Source organism: Anopheles ziemanni, chromosome 2 (assembly GCF_943734765.1).
Source record: "Anopheles ziemanni chromosome 2, idAnoZiCoDA_A2_x.2, whole genome shotgun sequence".
NCBI classification, from domain to species: domain Eukaryota; kingdom Metazoa; phylum Arthropoda; class Insecta; order Diptera; family Culicidae; genus Anopheles; species Anopheles ziemanni.
The window spans coordinates 89,089,825-89,116,077 of NC_080705.1; the positions used below are offsets into that span (position 1 = coordinate 89,089,825).

At 47.0% G+C, this 26,253-nt stretch overlaps 1 protein-coding gene across 1 annotated transcript; it reads left to right on the plus strand.

The window, feature by feature from the left end:
- The first annotated feature begins 20 nt into the window (after positions 1-20).
- LOC131281736 (uncharacterized) lies at positions 21-24,286 on the plus strand. The gene is made up of 8 exons (XM_058311083.1): positions 21-185; positions 13,609-13,929; positions 20,008-20,108; positions 20,208-20,417; positions 20,497-20,943; positions 21,010-21,612; positions 21,707-22,956; positions 23,251-24,286. Exons 1-8 carry the CDS (start codon positions 21-23, stop codon positions 24,192-24,194), a joined length of 4,041 nt encoding a protein of 1,346 aa, XP_058167066.1. The 3' UTR covers positions 24,195-24,286.
- The last annotated feature ends 1,967 nt before the right edge of the window (positions 24,287-26,253 follow it).

Here is a 26,253-nt window from a genome sequence, read left to right on the forward strand (position 1 = left end):
CGGTTGCTACTTCCGGGGCTATGGGGGCCCCGTCCAACGGCTCCAAGACGGCACATTCTAAGGTTGCAACCGGAGGAGGTCATGCCAACACGCAGACCTCCAGCAAGCGCTCGAGCAGCGGTGCCGATGGCGACTACCATCTGGTCCAGCACGAGGTGCTGTACTCCCTGTCCGCCCAGTATGAGGTAAGTGTGGTCGTTAGTAGTCATCGCCTACACGCGAAATTCTAATATCTGTAAAGGTTTGCCAATAGTTTGTTTGTCACCATAGATTTTACTCCGGTTGTTTGACAATCCTTTGGTTCTTTTCATTTCTCCACGTTTCTTACACTTATTTCCGCAACATCATATCTTTTTAATCGATCAGATGCACGTTGTCTCAAAAATTCTGTAATGGCAGTCATACCTAAGACTTAGACATAATTCTGAAGTTTTCATTGCCAAGAATTTGTTCTGAGGATCTTGCCTTAACAATTGTTGATGGATGGAAAGTGATCTGACGAAATCTATTTCCACACGTTTTGTGTCTTCTTTGATTTAGTCTTATGTATGTGGATGGTGCAGAATCCTGATCAGAAAGAACAACAGTAGTTTTGTGTGGTTCTAGAATTGCCCAAAAAGTGTTACGATTGATCGGATAGCTCTAGTTTTGTGCTGTTTCCTAACAGTTTATCGCCTAAATGTTTGCCGGTTACAACCCATCCGCCGATCGGCCTGCGGGGCTCTGTGTGTGTTCAACTGTCATTCGCGAACCTCGACGTACCTTGTTGTTTTTCGGGGCTGGGATAATTGTTTTCGCAAGCTACCCAGCTACCGACCGGCGTATGTCTCCCGGCGAGAGTCGTAAATCAGTGCGGCACGAAAGCCAGCCATAAAATGTTTCGCTTTACGCTACGCCCTGTCCCCGGGGCGGATCGAAATCTGGCGAGGGGGGGGAGGGGAGGGTGCGCCAAAATCGTGTTGGTTCCTCGCCACCCAGATGAGAATGTCCCCTTGTGGTAGCAAACATACAGACACACAAACGCATGCGGGTCGTCTGGAGGACGCGCGCAGAGTGCGACGTTTATGGAAGCCCTTTTCGTTGTTGTGCTACGTCGTCGGCGTAAAGTGCCGCCTTGTCCGACTGTTTGGTCAGACCTTGCGATAAACACACACACATAATCGCGGCTTGCCACGAGAGTGCGAGACCATCGTTGTGTGGAAGGTTTTGTGCTTTAATTGTCGGCACTTCTTGGACCGGGGCACGCCTTCCTAACCTTCAGCACCACAACGCCTTCAGAGGACGACGTTTGCTTTTGCTTGCTTGCCGCTCAGGTGTAGAAAGGGTTTCTGTTTGGATTTGGCCCCTCAAAACCATTACCACTCAGACTTTCTCTCTGCGTAGAAGAAGAAGGCACACATCCATTTCTTCGTTTATAACAACCGGTCCGTGTAGACATGTGGCGTGTGGTTCTATCTACCAGCTCATCGCCGGCATGTTGTGGTCTTTTGACGGATTTCTAAAATTAGACACTCGTTGCGCCAGTGTCTCTTTGGGGCGATTTGTCACACGGGGCATATACATCCTGGCATTCGCCGAAAATCGATGGTTCTCTCCCTACGATCGAGTGTCAGGTTAATGAATTTTTCCCGAAGATTTATTTTTCCACGTCCAATATCAACCTTTTGCCAGACGGCGAAACGGCCAGGAGAAGGTTTATGATAGCTTGCGATTGTGAATACCGCCTCACGGGTTAGGGGAATCGCTTGTTTTTGCGGTTCTAGTTTTTCCTTCCCTTAATTGTCTGCCAATTCTCGCAGGCAAAGTCAGAGCTGAATGACGGCTGAATCGCGCCGCTCTGCCTTCGGGGAGTGGCGTATCTGCTGGCGGCCACTGAGATAACGGAAAAGATGATTGCAATTAAGAACATTGAGCAGCCCAGCAGCAGCATTCACGAACACACATGAGAAGGAAAAAAAAACCGCTCCACACATCAACCACGAGCATATATAATAACTGTCTTCGCCGGACTACCGGGGGCATATATAGTGTTGTGTAGTGAGCAGATGAGCTACCTGAGCCGCTCTGCTCACCTCACTGAGCAGAGAGCTACCTCTCTGAAACAAAAACTGAGGTGGCTCACCAACTGAGCTTGCTCACCAACTGAGGTGGCTCACCTACTGAGGTGGCTCACCTACTGAGGTGGCTCACCTACTGAGGTGGCTCACCTACTGAGGTGGCTCACCTACTGAGGTGGCTCACCTACTGAGGTGGCTCACCTACTGGTGGCTCATCAAACTCAGTTGTGCGGTGGCTCAGTAAACTCAGTTGTGCTGGTGGCTCAGCAAACTCAATTGTGCGGTGGCTCATCAAACTCAATTGTACTGGTGGCTCTTTAAACTCATTTGTACCGGTGGCTCAGTAAACACAGTATGTTTTATGTCAATGAACCGACAATTGAGTAACATTGTAAAACTGATAAGTTAGATGGTCAAACATGTTCGTTTAATGCGGTTGGTAACACGTTAACCGCCATGTCAGTCCCTGGGGACTGACCGTTTCCGTTGGGTGAAGTTTTCGTTCACGCCACGTAAGTCCCTTGGGACTGACAAATCTATAAGTCGTGGCGGTCGATCAGTGTCGGTCCGTCAGTGTCGGTCCGCCAGTGTCGGTCCGCCAGTCTTAGGCAAAGTTGAAGGGTAAGACTTTCCCCTTCGTGTCCTCCTTCTTGTCTCTCCTTAGTTTTTGCAGGCCGTTTGCTCTGAGCGAGGCGCGGATATCGCGGCGCGTTTGGGTTATGTTTCTTTTATTTTTATTCTCTTTGTCGCACTTGTACGGATTGCATGCGCGTATGTGTGATTGTGCATGGGTCTATTGGACCAGTTAGTTTTTTTGGGTTATGTTTTTTTTTTGTTTTTATTCTCTTCGTCGCACTGGTACGCATTGCGTGCGCGTATGTGTGATTGTTTACGGGTTTATTGGAACGTTTGTACCAGCTTTGTTTCTATAAACTGCGGTTACTTTTTCGTCTCGTTTGCGTTTGAAGCTTATTCGTGTTATTGCTTTTTTTTAATATATTTGTGCAGCAGAAGCATGTAGCGGAAAGCATGAAAGTAAAAATAAGGATGTTTTATATTAATGATTTGGCTCTAATTAACGTCGCTACACATCTGTACGGATTTTTACGAAAAATAATCAATAAGGTCCGAGGCATGTAAAATTACACTGGGCCCAAAGTTAATCCGGACGCTCAAAAATGAGCATGCGTCCGACTTTGTGCTCGATTTTAGAGTACTTAGAACTGATAATAATGATGTTTGTTCATTGCATCTTCTTGGTGCACCTTGCTACGAAGTACGTGCAAAAAAAGGTTTAAAAAATCCTCCAAAAGCGGCACTATAAACAATAGAGTGGAAAAGGTCAGAATGTTGACGGCCAAACGTAAAGTCGGATAGTTTGATTTCATCGTATTTTTGTTAGCTAAAGTGGTATGTAAGTAAGGTTCGATTCATGATATTTGTTATCATCGATTCAGACAACTCTTGCGCATCGTTAGAAGCTTCCGGATGATTCGATTTCGATTATTGAAGTTTTCGTTGAAATATGCGTCACACAACTTTGCTGGAACGAAAAATCATCATTTATCTATCATAACGAATCTATCATAACTATCATGGAAAAAGTTTTCAAACATATGGAATTAGCCTTACATTAGCAAACTATCAGTTTTAGACATCATTAAATAGTATAAAACTTCAAAAAGTATCGCAAAATCTCCGAAGAACTGCTCTTTTTTTGTGCTGCTAATCTGATCCAATCAAAAACAACAACTTTTACACAACAAATTCAATTGAAGGAGAAAAAACCTACATTCCGAATTACAAACAATTCCATTCACAAGCAGATCAAATCGACAAGCAAGTCGACAAAATGCTGAAAGACAACATTGTAGAACATTCTGTCTCAGTATACAACTCACCAATTCTTAAGGTACCGAAGAAATCAGATGAAGGAAACAAAAAATTGAAATAAGTTGTAGATTTTCGACAGTTAAACAAGAAAATCGTGACTGACAAATTTCCATTATGAAGGCTTAACAGAATTTTAGATCAATTAGGAAGAGCCAAGTACTTCAGTATTTTAGACTTTATGTCAGGCTTCCATCAGATCTCTCTCGACAAAGACTCGCGAAGATATACAGCGTTCTCAACTCCTTCAGGCTATTACCAATTCACAAGAATGCCATTTGGACGAAACATTAGCCCCAACAGCTTCCAAAGAATGATGGCAATACCCATGGCCGGGTTGACACCTGAACTCGTATTTGTATATATAGACGATATAATTGTTATTGGATGCAGTGCACAGCATCATTTCAGTAGCCTAGTATTTTGTAGATTAAGAAAATATAATCTTAAACTTAACCCCAGTAAATGTAAATTTTTCAAATCAGTCGTAACTAATTTAGGGCATAAGATAACAGATAAAGGTGTTTTTCCTGACGAATTGAAATTCGATTAAGTAAAGAATTTCCCAACACCTACAAACGGAAACGAAATCGGACGGATGTTCATTTTTGAGCGTCCGGATTAACTTTGGGCCCAGTGTAATTTTACATGCCTCGGACCTTATTGATTATTTTTCGTAAAAATCCGTACAGATGTGTAGCGACGTTAATTAGAGCCAAATCATTAATATAAAACATCCTTATTTTTACTGTCATGCTTTCCGCTACATGCTTCTGCTGCACAAATATATTAAAAAATAGCAATAACACGAATAAGCTTCAAACGCAAACGAGACGAAAAAGTAACCGCAGTTTATAGAAACAAAGCTGGTACAAACGTTCCAATAAACCCGTAAACAATCACACATACGCTCACGCAATGCGTACCAGTGCGAAGAAGAGAATAAAAACAAAAAAAAACATAACCCAAAAAAACTAACGGGTCCAATAGACCCATGCACAATCACACATACGCGCATGCAATCCGTACAAGTGCGACAAAGAGAATAAAAATAAAAGAAACATAACCCAAACGCGCCGTGATATCCGCGCCTCGCTCAGAGCAAACGGCCTGCAAAAACTAAGGAGAGACAAGAAGGAGGACACGAAGGGGAAAGTCTTACCCTTCAACTTTGCCTAAGACCGACACTGGCGGACCGACAATGGCGGACCGACACTGGCGGACCGACACTGGCGGACCGACACTGGCGGACCGACACTGGCGGACCGACACTGGCGGACCGACACTGGCGGACCGACACTGGCGGACCGACACTGGCGGACCGACACTGGCGGACCGACACTGGCGGACAGACACTGGCGGACCGACACTGGCGGACCGACACTGGTGGACCGACACTGGCGGACCGACACTGGCGGGCCGACACTAATCGACCGCCACGACTCATAGATTTGTCAGTCCCAAGGAACCTACGTGGCGTGAACGAAAAGTTCACCCAACGGAAACGGTCAGTACCCAGGGACTGACATGGCGGTTAACGTGTTACCAACCGCATTAAACGAACATGTTTGACCATCTAACTTATCAGTTTTACAATGTTACTCAATTGTCGGTTCATGGACATAAAACATACTGTGTTTACTGAGCCACCGGTACAAATGAGTTTGAAGAGCCACCAGTACAATTGAGTTTGATGAGCCACCGCACAATTGAGTTTGCTGAGCCACCAGCACAACTGAGTTTACTGAGCCACCGCACAACTGAGTTTGATGAGCCACCAGTAGGTGAGCCACCTCAGTAGGTGAGCCACCTCAGTAGGTGAGCCACCTCAGTAGGTGAGCCACCTCAATAGGTGAGCCACCTCAGTTGGTGAGCCACCTCAGTAACAACAGCTCAGCTCAGTAGCAAGCTGAGCAGCTGAGCTAGGTGGCTCGCTCTGCTCATCTAATTGAGCGAGCAGGCTCTGCTCTGCTCAATGAAAAGAGCTACTTGACACAACACTAGGCATATACGGTAAATGCATACGGGAACCTCTGGAGTGTGTGAAGTGTAGGGCAAATAAAGAAGAAAACAGTACAGTACAGCCGCTTGGTACAGCATAGAGGGCAGGGGGGGAAAAAAAGGAAAAGAAATCTGCAATATCAATAGCAAGAAACAAACAAACATAATAAAAACCGCTGGCTGACGCAAATTGCTGGCGTTCGTTGCCCCTTTGTGCACCACCCGGACGACGGTGGCGGCGTTGTTGTTTGCACTTGTGTGTATCCGCTTTCTTGCAAGACGCACCATGGATTTCCTTTGCAGCAGCAGCATGAATTTTTGCCGGGGGTTCCCTAGCGGCGCCTCCATTTTATGTCACCCGGGTTTCTTTTATGTTGCCGATCGCGCGATTTGAGGGTTTGTGTTTGTTGGTGTCTGCTCCCGGGCGTCCCATCGGTTTGAGCAAGCATTTTTAGTATATGTAGAGGCTAATATCCGAGTGAAACAGCTCGAACTATGTATGGAAAATTAAATTTTTATTTGAGGAACATATATTGTGTTGTTAAAAAATATATTACTAACGCTTTCAAGCTTCTGGAGTTTTAAGAAATTTGAAAAATCAAGTAAAACAAACTGAAAACCACCACCGTTGTAGTGTAAAGAATAGATTCAGTTGCGTGTTTCCTCCCCAGACAAACAACAAAAACCCTTTTGGAAAGTTTATTTAATCAGAGCCACTTGGTTCGTTGGGCAAGAAATCTGTAATTTTACGATAACACTTTTACGATTAGGGGCAACGGTCGTCTGCGTTAAGAATATGATTTGTCGCAGTGCCATCAGTGTTCGGGGGTAGTTTTTGCATTTAAGAGGGTGGCCAACCAACCAACCAATCGGTCCCGGGAGTCTCGGACTCTCCAAAGTATATCCAAGTTCAGCGAACAGCGTCAGCACCACGGCGAGTGCCAGACATTTGGGTCCGCATAATCTGTTTGTTTCAAAGCCATCCGACGCTAACGGTTGTGCGTCCCGGCTGGAAACTGGATCCTTTTTTCTTCCTGCCCATCATGGGACGACAACCGCCGGGGCAGGCTCTGGTCCGGATCGAGGCCAATGTGGCGGTGGCGGGTTCTCGGGCGTTTATTTCCATTTTGTCGGCATAATAGGAATCAACGCACTGCGGAGACAACACACACTACTGGCCGTCTGGGGTGGACTTAAAAATAAGAAACCGGTGTGTGGTACCTTTTCCCTTCAGACAGAAAAAAAAACAAACCCACCAAAGACGTCGTGGATCGTCGTCCCCGTCACCGTTTGTCTATCAGTCGATGCTGGCTCGTCGATGTAGTTTATATTCACCAGACCGGTCTGACGTTTAGCCGGTCTTGGCAGCACCATTGCACTCAGGTTTCCTGCCTCCTGCTTCAGCGTCTAGTCAACCTTTCCGCACAGCGGCGCGAGGCTTAGAAGTCAGAGGCTCCTCGTGGCTTTATCGAACGTGATGTGCTTGGCGGTCGATGTCAGGAGAGTCTTAAGATATGCTACCGGCGATAGCGCAGCGCGGGAATGTCAATTCTTACGCTGACCTCGATAAGACTGACGAACTGAGTGGGGGCGATATTAACTGCATGCCAGGACACATTAACTCTCGTCCCGGTGAGCTTCGGTGTCGGTTTCATTGCAGCTTGGTATCACAACCTCACCGCGTAGGCCTTGTATACTTGCGGTTCGTAGCTACCCGATCCTCCCCCGACCGTCTGTGCCATATCCGTCCGATGCGATTCCCATCAAACCACTTCTGCATAGCACGCGGTCGATCGCACGGAATTGATAGAACACGACGGTGCCTAATCTCGATCCATCAGATGTAATGGGGCACGGATCCATGAAAATCACCGTGAACCAAGAGTTACGTGCAATAGAAGCAGAGATTTAATGCTGTACAGATCCTAACTCTTGCAAGAGTTTCAACTCTTATTTACAAATTCAATTCCTTACTTTCTGTTCATTTTCTTTCCGACTTCCGTGATAAGTATTATGGTACTAGCGTTGTCCAATATTCCATTGGGTCTATTTGCCGATTGGTTGAATTGCAAACCAATACCTGGACTGATTCCTTTAACTTTTCAAAAGGTAATAATGTCACCGCATTAAATTAAACACCGGTTCACCCTATAAGAACTGACTTGAACAAATAGCCTCCGGTTTCGAACTGAGAATTGGTGAAAACCATACAAGTTCGAAACTGCTCGATTTCTAAACCATGATACTAATTCATCAGTAACAAATGAAAAAGGGTTCATAAAAAAAGGAGATCCATTAGTGGCCAGGTACATTACTTTACCATTGAAAGGTTTGCAATAACATTGCACGTATATTGATTTACAAAAGTTAATCAATGGACGTACTTGCCAACCACGTGCTTTAACTTTTTTTTTTACATAAAACACTGTTCGGTGGCATAATAATTTACCTATTTGTTCACTGCAGTGCACATACACACACACTCGAAATAAAAATACAGAGCGGGAGCAATGGTGTCGCATACATAATGCAGATGTCGTGGACCTTCGATCGTGTATCGCTCGGAAAGCTAAAAGGACGCGTGCGTTTGTGTGAGCCGTGTGTGTGTGTGTGACATGTTGGTTGTACGGTTAAGGCCAAAAACTGTGATGCTCACACATTTTACAATTCGAATGAATTGGTTTGCTTTTTATTGTTTTTGTTTTGGACAAAAAAAGAAACAGCGAAACAGCCTCACATGATACTTATCCGGCTTTCTCACCGCGGTGGCGCTCATTGAAGGAGGAAGAGGAGGGGTCTTATGCGGGCATCTGTTGCGGTTTTTTTTTTTTCGTTGACGTGCCCAACCCGCGCACCCCCTCACTTTCTGCGCCAAGCTGTAATGTGTTTTCGCCTTCTGTTGCTCGCTGTTGGAAAAATCGTAGGCCCAACGGCGGGGTATGGAAACGTAAATAAATAGTTACTCACACACACACACACATTCCCTTCCATCTGCCAGCTGGCCAGGCGATGGATCGATGGATGGATGGATGGGTGGATGATGTGCCGCGAATAATTTCTACCACCATCAGCAACAACAACAACAACAACTCTGGCGGTCATTATCTCCACCGCGGACTCACTCGGCACGACCTCGGTAACAGGCGAGTGTTGTATGCTCGCTCTTTGCCAACTGGCAAACTTTCTCCTATAATCTATACGTAAGCTCAACTTCACCCGCAAACCAACCTCCGGGTTCCCCTCCGAGCCGGCGGACAGCTAGCTCAACTTTTGACGGCTCCGTTTGACGTATTGACACCCGCACACAATGAATGTGATGGCGGTGGGATCTCGGTGGAGTTTTGCCGAAAGTCCGGAGTTCACCTAAGCAAGGGAGCACCTAGCGAACGTACGGCAGCTAGCAGTAACCCCTCAACACTGGTGGACCAAGAGTATGGTGGTGGGTAAGTTCACGTACGGGGTCACTAGTCCGCTTATGACGTACGTTTACTCCGACAGGCTATAACAATGGCCGAAAGGGCCGAAACCATGCGGCGCTATCTTATCGCCGTTTGGGTCGGTTAAACACCCACCCACCCAACGGCCAATCTACTTCAGCTGAACGTTTTCCCATTGTTGTGTAGCACTGATGAATGGTGGAAGCTTGCCCTTTTTTTTAGCAACTCTGCCCTCGTTGTTGGTTCGTGATCAAAGTATTTCGTCTTTTTGGAGCTGGCTGTGAAGCGTGAAAGAAAGCCAAAATCTCAACCCTCGAAGTAGTTGATCATGTCATATGCAACACTTAACTGGCTGTTCTGGAAAGAGCTGCCATCGTTCGTCAGTTTGATACATTTCACTAGAGTTTTTACTCGTATCTCATACAAGGTCGATATACTGATGTGATTGGAATCAACCGGCTTTTTAATATTGTGTGTGGTGGAAAGGTTCAAAAGCCTCATAAAACCCCGACATTCTTCGGGTTTAGCGGTGGTTGCGTCAACATTCGTACAGTAGTTCATAAAGTGTATTGTGTGAGGGCATTTCCAAACCTATCAACTGACACCACGCGTTTATTTCGCAACCCTTTACTCTAGAGTCTGTATGCTGCCAACCCTTGGGGCAGTGGTTCTTACTCGTTTTATTGTTTTTGAATGTTTTATGTTTTGATCATCACCACAAGTTTTTACGTAAAGAAAGCGAATACTTAACACTTTGCGGTCCGCAGACCCCATACATTGTTTTCATTCGATCACATCATTTTGGTGTGCTGTCAACGCTGTCAAATGACACCCGCCACATACTGGATGTAAATAAACATTCAATGGAATGTAATAAAATTCGCAGAGCATTTTGATATAGAAAAAAAGAAAGTGCATAAACATGGCGGCCAGATTGAAAGAAACTGGTGCAAACGCACCGGTCGTAAAGCGTTGTGACACCATGAATTTTGCGGACGTCAAATTGTTAATATTAAAAAATTTAAAAAATTAAAATAATTAAATTTAATTAAAAAAGTTAAAAAGTAACTCTTTCAATGATTTGCCTGCAGATCATCCACAATCTGGTATTTTTACATATCACAGAATTGATATGTATCACAGATACATATCACAGCAAATAGCTTTCCTTCGCAAATTCGGAAAATCATTGAGAACCACTGGCTTCTAGTCCATGAGTAGCAGATGAAGAGCTTTGTTCGAAGAGCTGCTTCTGTTACCAATCAAAATCTCCGACAGATTTGCCCCCCTTCTGGACCAGAAATGCCACGCACCGGATAATTTGCTACTCCGAGTCCGGTTTTATTTTTTTCGGCCCAATCTGGTTCGGAATGGGCAAGCCAAAATTGGGAAACACGCCAGTGCGTGGTTGTGAAACGGTTGCGAGATGCCTTTTTCGAGTATAATTTTGCGCGGGCGGTGCGTTTTTGACTGTTTGGGGGTTGAAAGAAAAATGACCAGAAAAAGGTAAATTTCGCTGACGACGGTTCGATACAGTTTTGTGCCGTGGTTGGATAGATGGTCCATTCTCTTCTTCTCGACCTTAAGGAAATAGTCGCCATCGACGTTTGCTCCTACCGGCCGACAGTTGTATTGTGCTCGATGGTGGATGACATTGTTGAAAGTGTGTGCTCACCAAGCAACCGTTTTACGCCACGACATTGTTGCGCACAAACCATTCTTTAGAAACAAATATGCTAAAATCAGCATTCGATTGCGCAGCACCGATAGCGTGCCCGGTAGATTCCGCCCGGATCTGCATCAGATAATTGTACAACGAAACGAGCGGAGATTGCGCTGGCCGCACTGGGAAACGGTTGTCTCCCGGGCACATTAACATCAGAAGAATACGGTTCGCCGGTAGCGGCCGTTCGCAAATCGCGATCAACAAGCACAGCCAGCCTGTTCCTTGCCGTGTGCAGAGTCGGTAGCAAACTCCTCCGCCACCATCCGAAATGCCATTGTATGCAATGCAACCTCAACTCCTTCGCCTAGCGGCCATGGCTGCTCAATTTGGTTGTGCTTTTTGAACAAGAAACAACCACTTCAACCACCCCCTCCCACAACGCTCTCTAGCCCTCCCCGAGTCCGAGGGGTGGTGTTGATGAGTTATGGGACAATTGGGTGCAAATGATTTCGCACCGTTTTCTTCATGTCTGCTGGCGCGACTTGCTCTGTTTGGGTGGCGCAAGTTGTTTGTTGCCCCCCGTAAAAAAAAAGAAGATAAAAACTTTCTGAACCCGCGCAAGATGGGATGGTGTGTGGCCACAACACCATTCGGTCACAACGAGAGAGACAGAGAGAGAGAGTAGCGTTTTGTGTTGGTCGAAGGTTTCGCAAAGAACCTCACTCACTTACTCTAGCAACACAACAATGTACACGGAAAGTGGGACGGGGGGCGTGGGGTGGTGGTGCTGGGTGTACGGCCTTATCTGATTTGTGGTTTGCAATGGCCCGGAGAGGAAAAAGGCCATCTGGAAACGGCCGTTTCGGGCCTGACTATCCGTGCGGATATCAAATCTACCTCTCAAGCTTGAGCTTGAGGTTTCGATGTTTCGAAAATCTTGAAAAGGAAAACCTGGGGGGGGAAGGGGTGCTGCTAGGGGTGGTGGGGCCACTGACGATTTTTTCAAAGACACTTTGAAATGTTTTCGCTTGAACGGATCACAACGCATGAACTCTTGAGACATTGATTTTTAGCTGAAAATTGCGAAGATGCCCAAGGTTTGTAGGATCGTGTTAGTTCTCTTCGAACAATTGTATCATCCTACAGTTGCCCTCAAAAGTGACGATACACCATCAATTTGACTTTGTGAGCTTGGTAAATATTTTTCGGAACATATGCCGGTGAATAATAAATGCTTTCATATGACACTGTTTTGTTAAACATCGATCCTCCAAAGGTACTTTAGGACGGCGTACTATTACACTGTGCAAGTCCAACCTTCCCTGATAGCAGAGTCCTACTTTGTTATGCACGTTCGAAAACCAAGGAGAAGTATCGCCGAAGGCGCCTTCACCGCGATTTGCATCATTAGAGGTCTCGCTGGTGGTGGGTTCGAAATTTAAAAACAAATAGAATGAAATAAATTAATCAACCGACCGAACCAGTTGTGTTCTTAACTCTATTTATCAGCCTGGCGAAGGTGGAGTAGTCGCCGCCGCCGCCGCCGACGACTTGGTGAACTGGTTTTTGTTTTGATCCAAGGGGAAATAAAACATCACTGGGAAACCGCTGGGAGCTGGAACCTGGAACCCGTTCTGCTGCTGCTCCGCCCGCAGAGTGGTATAAATTGTTCTTGTTTCCTTTTTGAAAGCTGTCAGTAAAATTAAGGAATCGCTGAACGAAACAAAAAAAAAAGTATTAAAATAAAAACAACAATCGCACCCCGGTCGTTAAGCGCGACCTCAAAAACACTGCTGGCCTGCCCTTTCGCTTGCCAGATCCGCCGCCGTCCGGTGTTTTTGGTTTACCTGTTTGTTTGTTTTTTGGGCTGTAGTTTTCGGTCGAGAGTATTTTGCCAAACAAGAACATTTACCTTTATTCGTGACCGGCTCGTTTAAAACATGTTTTACGTGTTCGGGATGTGTGCAAGTGTGTGCCTTTCCGCCGGGCGACTTGTTTCGATTTTTGCCTACTTTCACAATTTCATCAGTTGCTGTTTTTTTTCTCTGCCGCCGAGTGGCTTTTTGGGTAATTCATCCCATCCGTTTCCTCCGGTTTCGGTGCTCGGGCCCAACAAACGGGCCCAGAATGCGATGCGATTCCGTTAGCTTTTGGGTCATGATGACGGAAGCACATTAATGGTGGGGGGGAACGGTTTTAGGGGAGGAAAGAAAAGCAGTGCCAGCGATCGGTAGGGCGGGCTCTGAAAAAAAAGCCTTGCATCTGAAGGTTCGAAACAGAACCGGACCGCTTGTACATATGGCACCGTTTATGGTTATGTTCCACTGCCAGGGATACTATCATTTTCTTTGAGTACTTTAAAGTTGTTATGTTACCTCAGCTTGTGAATGTGAACTCCATATCAACCTGTAGAACAACAGGTGAACGTATGAAGTATAAACCAAAAGCTTTTATTTTAGACTAGGCTTAGATGCATTGGTTCGCCGTAACCAACTTTCAGATTTCTGAAATCACAATAACTCATCACGTTTTTTCTTCTCATATTTCTCCTCCGCAGGTCCTAGAATTTCTCGGCCGTGGCACGTTCGGGCAGGTGGTGAAATGCTGGAAGAAGGGCACGAGCGACATCGTCGCCATCAAAATCCTGAAGAACCACCCGTCCTACGCACGCCAGGGCCAGATCGAGGTGTCGATCCTCAGCCGGCTCAGCCAGGAGAATGCGGACGAGTTCAACTTCGTGCGGGCGTTCGAGTGCTTCCAGCACAAGAACCACACCTGCCTGGTGTTCGAGATGCTCGAGCAGAACCTGTACGACTTCCTGAAGCAGAACAAATTCTCGCCGCTGCCGCTGAAGTATATCCGGCCGATCCTGCAGCAGGTGAGCAGCTCCATCTTGGAAATAGCGAGGGAACATTTAAGCGGTGACATCGGTCGGTCATCAGTCGGTACAACATAATGTTGCCTGTTATTAGTGAGCGGCGTTAAGCATATGACAGTGCTGGTTCCTAGCCACCATCTCAAGTCGTCGTGGGAAGAGATCGCTTTGTCTACCCTGGCCAGAGAAACCTTTGTTCTTCTTGGGAGCTTCCCCCGGGTTACTGCCCCCGACGTTGTGCTATCGTGGTTTTTGTGGGTTTTGCTGTTACAACCACAATAAGGTGGTTGAAGTTGCTTATCAAACCTTTGAACTATCGCTAAAGATTGTGGTGGTCTACGCAAAGTATCTTATGCTGGAGTTGTTTGTATGACTTTTTGTTTGTTGATAAGACTGTCACAACGATAATAATGAGATTTTATGCTTCTATTTTTAGTGCCTGCATATTATAAAACCCGTTTCACCAATCAAGCCATAGCGTTGCGTTAAAGTGGCAACCCATCATTAACCGGGTCATGCGTGTTTGATGGTCACCAGCTCTCGCCTGCAGATGCGTGTATTTTCGGATGACTCGTGAACTGCTACCGTTGTTCATCGGACTCAAGAAGACGCTATCATATATATTTTTGGTTTATTTCGTTCTTCCTTCCGTTCGAAAACGAACCCTCCGGGGCCGAAAATCAATTGGCCTATTGTGTGTGCGTGTGTGAGCATGTTCGAAACCTGTTTCGCCGAGGCTGGGATGCACATTAATTTCTTGGTCACATCCCGGATGGTTCGCTTAGGTCTCGTTCGTCGCGTCCTGCTTGCGCCCGAATATTCTGCGCGATTACAATCAGCGATTTATTCGGGAGCCCCGTAAACGAACGAAACGAAAGGCCTGTGAATGCCGGCCCTTTCTCCTGGGTAGCGATGTTGTTTTTGACGATGTTTTTTTTTTTACTTCAGCTTAACATCATTGACCCGCATGTTAATATGCACCAAACGCATGCTGCTGCGGACGTTTGGAGCATGGCAAGCAGCAATCGACGCGCACCGGACAATGACTTTTTCGGGTGGTGCAAAAAGGTACCATCCCTGTGGAGTGGAGTTATCTCTCCTCGTGTGTTTCACATTTAGTAATTAATACAACGCTGAAGCAACGATACACCGCCGCGTTCCATGGGTTGATCTTTGTGTGCACGTTCGCTCCGCTCGTCTCGAGCGAATGAAAGTCATCGTTTGTTGTTGATCAGTCAGTCGATCGGTGTTCATTTATCCGTTCACTGCTGGTTTTGTTGGCCTTCTTCGCAACCCGGCTGCTGTCTTCAAGAAGCCGGACCGATCGGTCTTCTCGGTGCAGAACACAAGCGATCGTCGTTGTACCCACGATTCGGTTCATTGGTCAATCGGTTTCATCGTCATCGTCGTCATCATCATCGTATTCGTTCCTTGGGCACACCATGTAGGATGTAGGACATGTCTGTGTTATTTTTTGCCACCCAATCTCCATTCAACCTTCTTCAATTTGATCTCTTCTACTTTGGCGTTGTTGCTTCTTATGGTTGCGAATTCTACTGTAGAAACCGTAGCTCGGTGTACTTTTTTCCCCCCCTGGACTCAATGGAGTGAAATTTGCATATGATTTTGTGCACGGAATAATCTTGCCTGCTGCTCCTCGTCGGCACCTTGGTGTGCGGACGACGTGAGCCCAGCACCAGTTCGTTTTCGTTTTTATTTTCGTCCATTTTTGACTGTGGATATATCTTTTCGCTCTCCCGGGTGCGCCCGCCAGTCGGTCACGACGAACTCCGCCAGCACTGCGAACCGTGCGATCGCCCAGATATTTCACATCCCGTCTCCCGATCCGTCGGGAAAGCAGCAAGGGTTTCGATAGTGCGCCCGTGGAAGAAGGTTATGTTTCAGCTTTCATTTTGATGCTGCCAGCGGTGGTGCGCCCGGAGCGTAGGCCTGACCCAATAAAGGTAGTGAAAAAGAAAAACCCGTGCCCAGCCTCCAGACCAGACCGGCGTGAGCTCTGATGGTAACACCCCGGCCATGCCGTGTAGTCGTTTCCGTCGGCGCGGGCTAACGGTAGTTTTGGAGGCACGTTTTAGAAAGAGAGAGAGGCACGGTAGGAGGAAGAGTAGGAGCGGTACTAGGTATATCTTTATGCTGAAATCGGATCGGCGTCGTCGTCCCTCGGGGGGGCCTGGTTGAATGATACAAATCAATCGATCTCAACAGGTTTCATTTTTCGTCCTTATAAGAGTGCCTTCACCAAGCAATAGTTCTTGATTAACAGTTTTGTTTTCTTTAGTTAAAGTTAATTTAGCTTCATAAATTAGCAAGGTAGTAAATAACAAGTGACATCCAAATTAAATGGAGAGCAATAATTTTAGTGTTTCTGCTTCATTTTGTTTTGTTGATTGAGAATGTTTTATCTTAATTCGATATTGATGTTGAGCAAAGCCATCCTTAGTTTGGAAAAGCTAAAGGTTCATTGTAGTCAAAATATGTAAAAGTTTTCCAATGAAACCTGGCACTACACTCGGCTTTATCTTTCAAAACAAGTGGCTTGAACAAATCTTATTTGAAGAAAATATTTCCCTAGTTTCATCTGAAAAAAGTTAGTCCCTGTTTCGGATCCAATGTGGTGTTGGTAAACTGGAAAAGATGCTGATTAATCGTTCGCTCGAGTGATATGTGCAATCATCATCAATTTACGTCCTACCTTTCCGACCATCATTTACTTCGTACTATCATTTTCTGGAAGATGCTAACAAAAGATGCAGAGCATGCATGATAAATGCAATTATTATTACATTCTACCTTCACGCATCGTCTTCGTCGAAGAGTTCGGATAAGGTTAACATTAAACCAGAATAAATGCATGTATATTTTTCTTTATACTATCGCTCTCATCGGGCTCAAACTTTCGGCGTTTGTCAGGGTTTTGTCTGAGGGGTTGATTTGGCGATCGTCAAAACATGGTGCTCACTTCCACCATGAGACATGTAGGACATTTTACCACTGGACTCTACTTCACCTCACACTCATACAAACCCTGCCGGTGCCATTGTGCGTTGTGTCATCGTTAAGCGGACCGATACGTCCCTAAATGGTGGAACAAGTTGCTCCGCTGGTCGATCTATCATCATGTCACAAAAATGGCGTGCTACACCAAAGCGAACTCGCGGCCGCTGATGGCGGCGGGCTGCTACTATTTTTGGGCCTAGTCAGTTGAGTATTATCGGTGTACCACTACCAGCGGACGAGGTCGCCGTGACGAAGGCGTTGCGAAGGCTTGAGGGCATACGTGCCTCTCTGTTATGACATAATTTCACGCCGATACTTTGTGCCACCTCATTTTGCTCCGAAAGGCAATGCGCCAGTTCGGGAATATATTATTGGATTGCAGCCGCAAACATCACACCACATCCCATCGATAGTGGGTGATATGCTTTGTGTTCGGGCAATCATTTAAAAAAAAAAGCACGTGGAATGTATGTTGCACTTTGATCCTAGGTTTTCGCATCACCTGACCGACATCATCCTGCAGCTGAAGGGCTGGGTTTTTACATCTATGTTACCTTTTAATGAATACTTTCAGTAGAAAGTAGCACATTGCTGTTGCGCACCGTGTTGGATTACAATAAAATGCTACACTAAGCTCCACTGATTGCGAGTGCATATTTTATGCTTTCTCTTCCCGTCCCGCTCTATCACTGGGGGTGGTATGAATGTTACGATATCTGGTTGTGGTTCGCTGCGGTTTGATTGTGATTTTTTTTTCTCTGTACGAGCAGTGTGTTTTACTCGCCTTCAGACAACTGTGTTCGTTTTATTTTTATTCAAATCATAGCTTCCGACTGCATACGATTAATTGAATTTACGGTCCAATTGTGTGTTTGGAAAAGCGACGTAAAAAGCGTTTGCTGTTAGACACGACTACTCGGGGTTATTGTGTTAAAGCAGCAATTGGATATACCTCGGGCCCGTGATTACATTTTGACTTTGTTCTGCATGTTTTATTGGTACATAACAATCTAGTAATAGAAATTAACATTAAACTTTACATTGTAGCCCTTTCACTAGATTCATGTATATAACTAACGGCGTTGTGTTCATTTAACGGAAACCTAGAACAATTTTGGTTGAAACTTACAACGTAGTACTACATTGATTTGTTGTTTTTTTTGCATAAAACCCCGCTAATAATTTTGCAAATCAATGATTTTCAACTCTTCAATCAATGTAAACTAAACAATCAACTCGCTGCAAAAAACTTCACTTGAAGTTTTTGGCCATAAGATTAAATCGTCATAGTTTTAAAACTAAATTTGTTTTTATTACTTCCGTTACGGTTTTGTACATCAACTACGAACTATGTATTATTCGGTAGCACGTACTTTGACCGCAATGTAATAAACGCAATCAGCATCGTGGTAAAATTTTGATTCTTTCTTCAAAAATCTAGACCACACCAACATCAATCGAAGCTAGACTTCAGTCATTAAGCAACCCCTATGATGCTCAATAAACAATCAACGTCATCTTAGAAAGCCCACCAGCTCGGCATTAATCGTCATAAAGCGAACCATTCTGCAGAAGATGATGATGATGATGATGATGATGATGATGCTGATGCTGACGATGGCGATGGGTTTAGGCCAACAAACACAACACCCGCTGGCTTGGGTGGCTGCTAATCGATCCCAGTGGGGGGGGGGGAAGGGAGAATAAAAATAGGAAACTAAGGAAACGAAAAGAGGGTCAGTGCGCGCCGCCAGCAATGGGCTTGGACTAGGCTAGGCGGGTACATCATTTGAATACCGTAAATTGCATAAATTAGTCGACGGAACTTTTGTTTTCTGCACACCGCGCTCTCATTACGCCCGGTGAATGGCGTCGGTTGATGTTGCCAGTTCTATTCGCCTCCATTCCGATGGGGGAACATCGATGCGTATCGGCGAGGGGAGGAAGCTGCCTCTCGGACGTGGGAGAAGAAGGGCTGTCGATTCTTCTCAAGTACAATTGCGCAATGGAAATTAAACTGATAGCGAGATAGAGAGGGAGGGAGAGATAAAGGTTGATTGGAAGATAGAGACATAGTCACTGGCCCTTCGTTTGGGAGAAGGGAGCCCTGTCTACCTAGTCTAATCCATTGCATAGTTTTGTAGCCAAAGTGCAGCCGGTAAAGAATGAAACTTTTCCAACGCTCTCCCCAAAGCGCTGATAGTGTGCCAACAATGCTTTCAACGGATGATATGCTGTGTGGCATGACGCTAGACGACGCTGCACGGAAGAACAAACGGGCCGGGAGTTCACCATGCGAACGGAGCGCGGACGTTTTCCCAACATTACTGGTCCCGTTTCCCGTTCCCGGTTGGCATGGTTATAAAATGCTTAATTTGGGAGCTTTTGGACGCGACTCCCGGCCGTCTTCCTCACGCCGTCGACTTCCACCAGCAGGCAGTGTAATATGCACTTAGCGTGTTGTTGTGGTGCACGGCGGCTCTGATGGTGGACGGCTGCCTAATGGCGTCAGCAGCGTTGACGAAAAACTTTTCAAATCAAGTCCACTCGCCGGCCGCGCTCAGTAAAAGTATGTGAGCGAGCGGATGTGACGGCGATGTCCGGGGGATTAGAATCTATAAAGAGATGGAAACCGGCATGATGGCTCCAGCTGGCTGAACGCGCGCGTCCGTCCGTTCGTCGATAGTGGTTGATGGGGAGAGAGCACCATATAGCCGCGTTATACCATCCGTAGACCGTGCGGCGTCAGTGCGGCGACCCAATGAAACATCTCTCGGGGTCATCATTTGGCACGCGCGGGTTCGTTTGCGATGTTGACTTTAGGACATTTTCATCATTTTTTTAAACTGATTGCCTGATAAACTGAAACCAACTTTATGAAACGGAAGAACACACTCCAGTTAAGTTTAACGACGTGGATTCATGTCCAGTAGAAGGATGGTTTTAAAATTTAATGACCCAGTTTTCATAACCGTCTCGAATATGAAATATTACATAATTCTCCCAGGAATAACAGTGTTTAAATGTTGCCTTTTTGTTCTCTTCCCATCGTGTCCACACTAGGTTTTGACTGCATTGTTGAAGCTGAAGCAGCTGGGGCTGATACATGCCGATCTGAAGCCGGAAAACATCATGCTGGTTGATCCCAACCGACAACCGTATCGGTAAGTGATGGGAAAAATCTCTCGGAGCCTCTAAAATCGATGCTAATTTATGATTATTTCCTTTTTTCTTGTGACGCTGGTCACGCCCGAAAAATGTAGCGTGAAGGTAATCGATTTCGGCTCGGCATCGCACGTCAGCAAGACGGTGTGCAATACGTACCTGCAGTCGCGCTACTATCGCGCCCCGGAAATCATCCTCGGCCTGCCGTTCTGCGAGGCGATCGACATGTGGTCGCTCGGCTGTGTGGTGGCGGAACTGTTCCTGGGTTGGCCCTTGTATCCCGGGTCTTCTGAGTACGATCAAATCAGGTAAGATTAAAGCGAATTGTCGAAGAGGCAGCGAACTCTGGTTTCTAAGTGTCCGTTTTTTTTTCATTCCGCTCCGTAGGTACATATCGCAGACACAGGGTCTACCGACCGAGCACATGCTGAACAACGCCAGCAAGACGGCCAAGTTCTTCTACCGGGACAATGACTCGACGTACCCGTTCTGGCGGCTGAAGACACCGGAAGAGCACGAGGCGGAAACGAACAACAAGAGCAAGGAGGCGCGCAAGTACATCTTCAACTGTTTGGACGACATCGGGCAGGTGAACGTACCGACCGACATCGAGGGCGGTCAGCTGCTGGCGGAGAAGACGGACCGCCGGGAGTTTATCGATCTGCTGAAGCGCATGCTGACGATCGACCAGGAGCGCCGCATAACGCCGGGCGAAGCGCTGAACCATTCGTTCGCGACGTTGGCCCACCTGGTGGACTATGCGCATTGCAACAACGTGAAGGCGTCGGTGCAGATGATGGAAGTTTGTCGTCGTACGGATTCGATGATTCATACGTAAGAAAGCTTGGTCGAAGTTATCTCACGTAGAAGCGGAAATGGTAACGGTTTTTGTATTTTTAGGTACAACCTGAGTGTACAACCGACGACAGCGACGCTCGTAACAAACTTTGTGCCGAACACGACCGAAAACATGACGATCACGTTCAACAATCAGGTGCAGCGGATCGTGCGCGAACGGGCGCCCACGTACGACAACCATCTGTACCAGATCTACGGTGGACGAAATGTGGGCCGACAGTACAGTAACGCGCGTCCGGATGCTTTCCAGCATCAGCTCGTGTCGAGTATCCTGTGTCCACCGGGCTATCAGACGATGCCGAGTCCGACGAAGCACGTGGTCGTTGGTGGCACGTCGATGCAGCCCCCACTGCAGGTCCCCCCGCAGCAGTACGTGAACGTACCCGTACCGGTTTCGATGGTAGAGCCCTCCTCCGGGCAGCGGATGCTACTCACGAACGCCGTGCAGCCCAACGTGGCTTGGCCGCAGTCTGGCCGGCAGGTGGCGATCGTACCATCGTGGTCGCAACAGCCCGGTCCGGCCCATTCACTGATCGTCGATTCGGCGCCCTTCCTGAAGCTCGAGGGTATCTACCCGAACCCGCATCTCAACATCCAGACGAGCCATCACGAGCCGAAGAAGGAATCACCGGTGCATCATCTGGTGTAAGTATCCATTCCCACCCTGTCCTCTCGTCATTACAAGGAGATAGGGTTTCTTTTCTTTCGCTTGTTGAGCTTGTTTTGTAATATTGTTTAGTGTTCGCAAATATTCCAGCGTTTCCCGGCACGACAAGAAGGAGAACAACCAATTGTCGCCGGTTAAAAAGCGAGTCAAGGAGAACACACCGCCCCACCAGCGGTACAACCGGAGTCATATGTGCCCGCAGTATCACGACAATGGGGCTAGCACCAGCGGCGCAAGCGGTGGAGCGGTGGCTTCGTCATCATCTTCGTCGTCGTCCTTCTATCAGCAGCAGCAACAGCAGCAACAGGCGCAGTCTCAGGTACCGCAACCTCACAGTGGCGGTGGCAGTGGAAGCAGCCAACAGATGCAAGCTCCACCGCTTCAGCAGGCGCAGATCCCGGTTCCGCAGCATCACCATCATCATCACCACTCCCAGCAGCAACCGCAACTGACGAGTGGAAGTGGCAGCGGTCACCACAGCCATCACCATCAGCAGCAACAGCAGCAACACTATCAACCGGTGGACTCGTCGGGTTCGATCAGTGGCTCGGGGAATGTTCCGACGCATCACTCTTCCTCGTCCACGTCGTCGTACGGTGGAAGTGGCTCGTCGATGGTTATGGGTGGCAACATTCAACACAGTGGAAGTGGTGGAAGCCATCATCATCACAACGGTACTGGTGGCAGCAGTGGACACATCCATCACGGTGGCCACAGTCACGGACACCACCATGGTCATCATGGTGGGCATGGCGGCAGCTACGGTGGAGCGAGCGGAGGAGGCGGTAGCAAGCAGCAGACGATCACGATCCACGACACACCGTCACCTACGGCTGTCATTACGATTTCGGACAGTGAGGACGAAACACCGGAAGTGAAGCACAGTGTCACCGCGAAGTCCTCCCATCAGCCGTCCTCGTCGTCGACGTCGCAGACTTGTAATCGCAACGGTGGAGGACACCAATCGTCGTCCTCTTGCCGTGGTGGCGGCGGCAATGGTTCGGGTTGTGGCATCAAGACGTCCTCTTCGTCGTCCAATATTGCCCACAGCTCGTCTTCATCGTCGGTTAACCAGCTCAATGGCGGAGGGCATCAATCACAGCAGCAGCAGCAACCGCAGCAGCAGTATCACATGCCGTCGCAACCTCAGCAGCACATGAGCGTCATCAGTGGTGGCAGCGGCAGTAACGGTGCACCCTGCGGTGGAAGCTCTGGCAGTGGTCGTCAACGGAAATCGACCAATGTGTCGTCAACGGCGACGGCTTGCGTCACCGTCGGTGATAGCGATGGCGAAGGAGAGCGCCGCAGTCCGAAGCATCAGCGTGAGTTTTCACTTATTTCCCTTTTCATCCGAGTCCATGTTAAACACTTTGCCTGACAAGCGATTTTTGGTAAAATTTGATGCCTTGCTTTTAATCAAATAAGAAATAGATCATACTTCCTTAAGGATAATTTCCTACAACTAATATAGCCTACTACTTTATTTACCTGAATTGCCTGTCACCCTCTGTATGGGTCATTGACAGGCAAAGTGTAAAAGTTATCGAGTAATTTTAGATTTAAATATTAATTTTGTCATGTCCAATGAATATCCAATATTCTTTCTTTCTCTGCAGCCATCAAGTACGAACAGCATGCTGGCCAGTCGCAAAAGAAACGTCTGCTAGCAATGGCCCAGAATGAGTGTTTGTTGTTGCCCTCGTCCGGAGGTGGAAGCGGTGGACAACCACTGCATATTCCGAAGCAGGAACCGAGTGAATTTGTGGCGTACGAGTATCCCTCGCAGCAGCAGGTGGACAAGCGCTCGTCTTGGGCTCCGCCTACGATGGGCTCGTCGTCCTCGCACTACGGCGGTGGAGGAGGGCATAAGCGCGAGTCGTCCTCGTCGTACATGCCGTCATCCGCGTCTTCGTCGTCCTCGTCTTCGACTATGGCGGCCGCAACGGCAGCAGCGGCTGCAGCAGCCGCAGCAGCCATTCAGCAGCAACAGCATCCCGGTAGCAGTGGTGGATGCAGTGGCGGTGGATCCCTTGGCCATGTTCCGCCACCGCACGCACACGCCAAGAGCACTCCGACCGGTGCGACCTCTTGGGGTACCCCGAGCGCAGCCGCCGTCTACCGGCAGCATCAGCCAAGCGCGAACACGCCACTCGGAAGCTCGCCCGGCGTCATTCTGCAGCAGCATCCGCACCAGCAGCAGCCCCTGCAGCAACCCCAGCCGGACATCTACGCCCAGGGCGACATGTACCGCCGGTCGGCGGTGTTCGTGTCCCAAGCGGCCCCCTACCAGACGGCGTACAACCGGGTAGTGCCGCCGCCGGCCCACAACGCCTCCAGCCGACAGGTGCGGAAGACGCCGCTTAGCACTAGCTCGCCGTACGCCACTATCAAGCACGACACGACCAGCACTGAGCGATTCCCGTCTTTCCCGTTGCAGGTTTTGCCCACGCAACCGCTGCCGGCTCACATCCAATTCCCGACCGCGCAGTACGGCCAGTTCGGGCCCCTGAGCCCGGCCCAGATTGCCAACAAGCACCACTACACCTGGTTCGGCGAGTAAATTGATCACGCCAAATCCAACCAACCTCTCTCTCCGCTCCACTCTTCTCTTGCGCTTCTCTACGCTTGAGCTCATCCACTGCTTCTTCAGCGTTCACCATTTTCTTCACCCCCGGCCCGGTCTACTCGTGTCCACTAGGCAACACACCGCAGAAAATGGTTCGGCAAAACGGACCCAAAGAGGGTGCTTTCATTTTTATCCTACGATTTGCGAGAAGAAGCGATCCGGCATCATAGAGATTAGGGCTTTTCGTTTCACTAGTGTTTGTTTTGGTTTGCTTATGATTCGCCACCAAGCAGGTGGTGGTATTCGTACTGGTGACATACGAAGAATTTAGGGTGAAACGCGAGTTTGTTTGAAATTTTACATTGGTAATTTATCGTGAGTAAAAAAACATATGGCGTTTGTATGATCTCCATCGTCATTGTAGGATATGATAGTGATGGGATACATCTTCTAAGGTTTGTTTATATATTTTCTCCTACGTTACGATAGTTTGCTTTTATCTCCTTTCAAAGGATACCCTCCTGCACTGCTCGTTGCCGTTTAAATGCTACTACTAGCATTCATACAACCATAAGCAGAGGACTAAGGTGACATAAACATGGCTATATGTTTGTGTCTATCAGTAGCAGCACGCTAACAGTACCCGTTGTAAGGCATGCGCTTGGCAAAGCTGTCCTAGCGCACTGTTTTGTATGTGTATTGTGAGCTGTGGGTGTTGTTTTCCATCAAATGAAATTGTGTCCCAACAAAGCCGCACCAGAATATTGGAAAGCTGCTTAGCTAGGTTTAGAGGCGTGTTGAGTATATGTTCAATATTCAATATGATGTGCGTATGAAATAAACCACGAAGGGGAGGTAGATTGCTAGAGTACGTCACTGTTTATTATGGTATAGTTTGATTTTTTTTTCGTCTCTCTCTCTCTAGAATAGCTGAAACCGGTAGTGCGCCATTCTCATAGAAATATGAAATTTTGAGGAAGTACAATTGCGTTTTTCCTTGCCATGATGCTTTAATTGATGACCAATAAACTTCATCGCAAGCTTGAAAAGGGAATTCAAATCAAATGCATCTGCTGGGTTATGAACAAAATGGACTGAATGATGAGAACCTGTTTGATTTGGTTAGCCCCGTGTACATAGCGGCACTAGGAAGAAAAGGCATAGAGCAAAAGTATGTCTCGCACAACAAGAATATGTTTTTCTTCTTCAATCGCTAGATTTGGCGCTGGTTTCGAGCGGAGATAGACTGCTGCAAGTGTGTAATTATAGGATTGTAATTAATGTAATGCTTTCTGGTTTAGTTTTCGTCCCACGATGGCAGGAGCACGTCAAATGTTGCGCGAAACCCTTTTTGCATTAGAGGTTTTCTGTGTTTTGTATAGGCGCACTTTTTATGACCGATCAGTACCTGTCGAAGTTAAACAAGATAAACAAAAATAACAAAACTGTGTATAGCCGAAATTTGTCAAACGTTTGTGTGCGAACTTTGGACGCAAGAAGTCGCATAGTATCTCATTTCCCACTCGGTAGACCATCAGATAACGAAAACATTACGCATTTAGGTGTTTGTTTTATGGGTCGAATTAGTGGACGGAATTAAGGAGGAAATTGGTTTTTCATTGTGTTCCATTATTGTGTAGCATATTGGGTTGCGCGGGAACAAAAGAGAATGATTTTATTTAGTGGTGTGAGCGTTCAAGATAGATTAAACGAGTAAACGGTGTGTGGTTAAAGTTAGTGTTTAAAATGTGTTGTGGCGCTGAGTTTAAGAGCGGGTGAGAAATTAGCTTTATCCTATAATGTCTTAGGCTTGCCGTGAAATTACATATTTGTCCTCGTGTAGCAGAAACACTCACTCACATTCGATATATTGTTCGTTTTTGTACCAACCAGCCTACATGCTACTATCGTTCTTTAAAATATACTACTGAACGTCTATATCGGAGGAAACGTAACTCCAAGTACTGCTGTCTAAAAACAAAATGCTTAGAGTTGACTCGAATCACAATGTTTGGAGTGCAACGAGAAAAAAACAGGGCATCACAGATTAAAG

Coding starts and splice junctions, on each gene's coding strand:
- LOC131281736 (XM_058311083.1), top strand. CDS start 21: ATGGGGGCCCCGTCCAACGGCTCCAAGACGGCACATTCTAAGGTTGCA. Junction 186..13,608: donor CCCTGTCCGCCCAGTATGAG/GTAAGTGTGGTC, acceptor TCTCCTCCGCAG/GTCCTAGAATTTCTCGGCCG. Junction 20,109..20,207: donor CCCAACCGACAACCGTATCG/GTAAGTGATGGG, acceptor CGAAAAATGTAG/CGTGAAGGTAATCGATTTCG.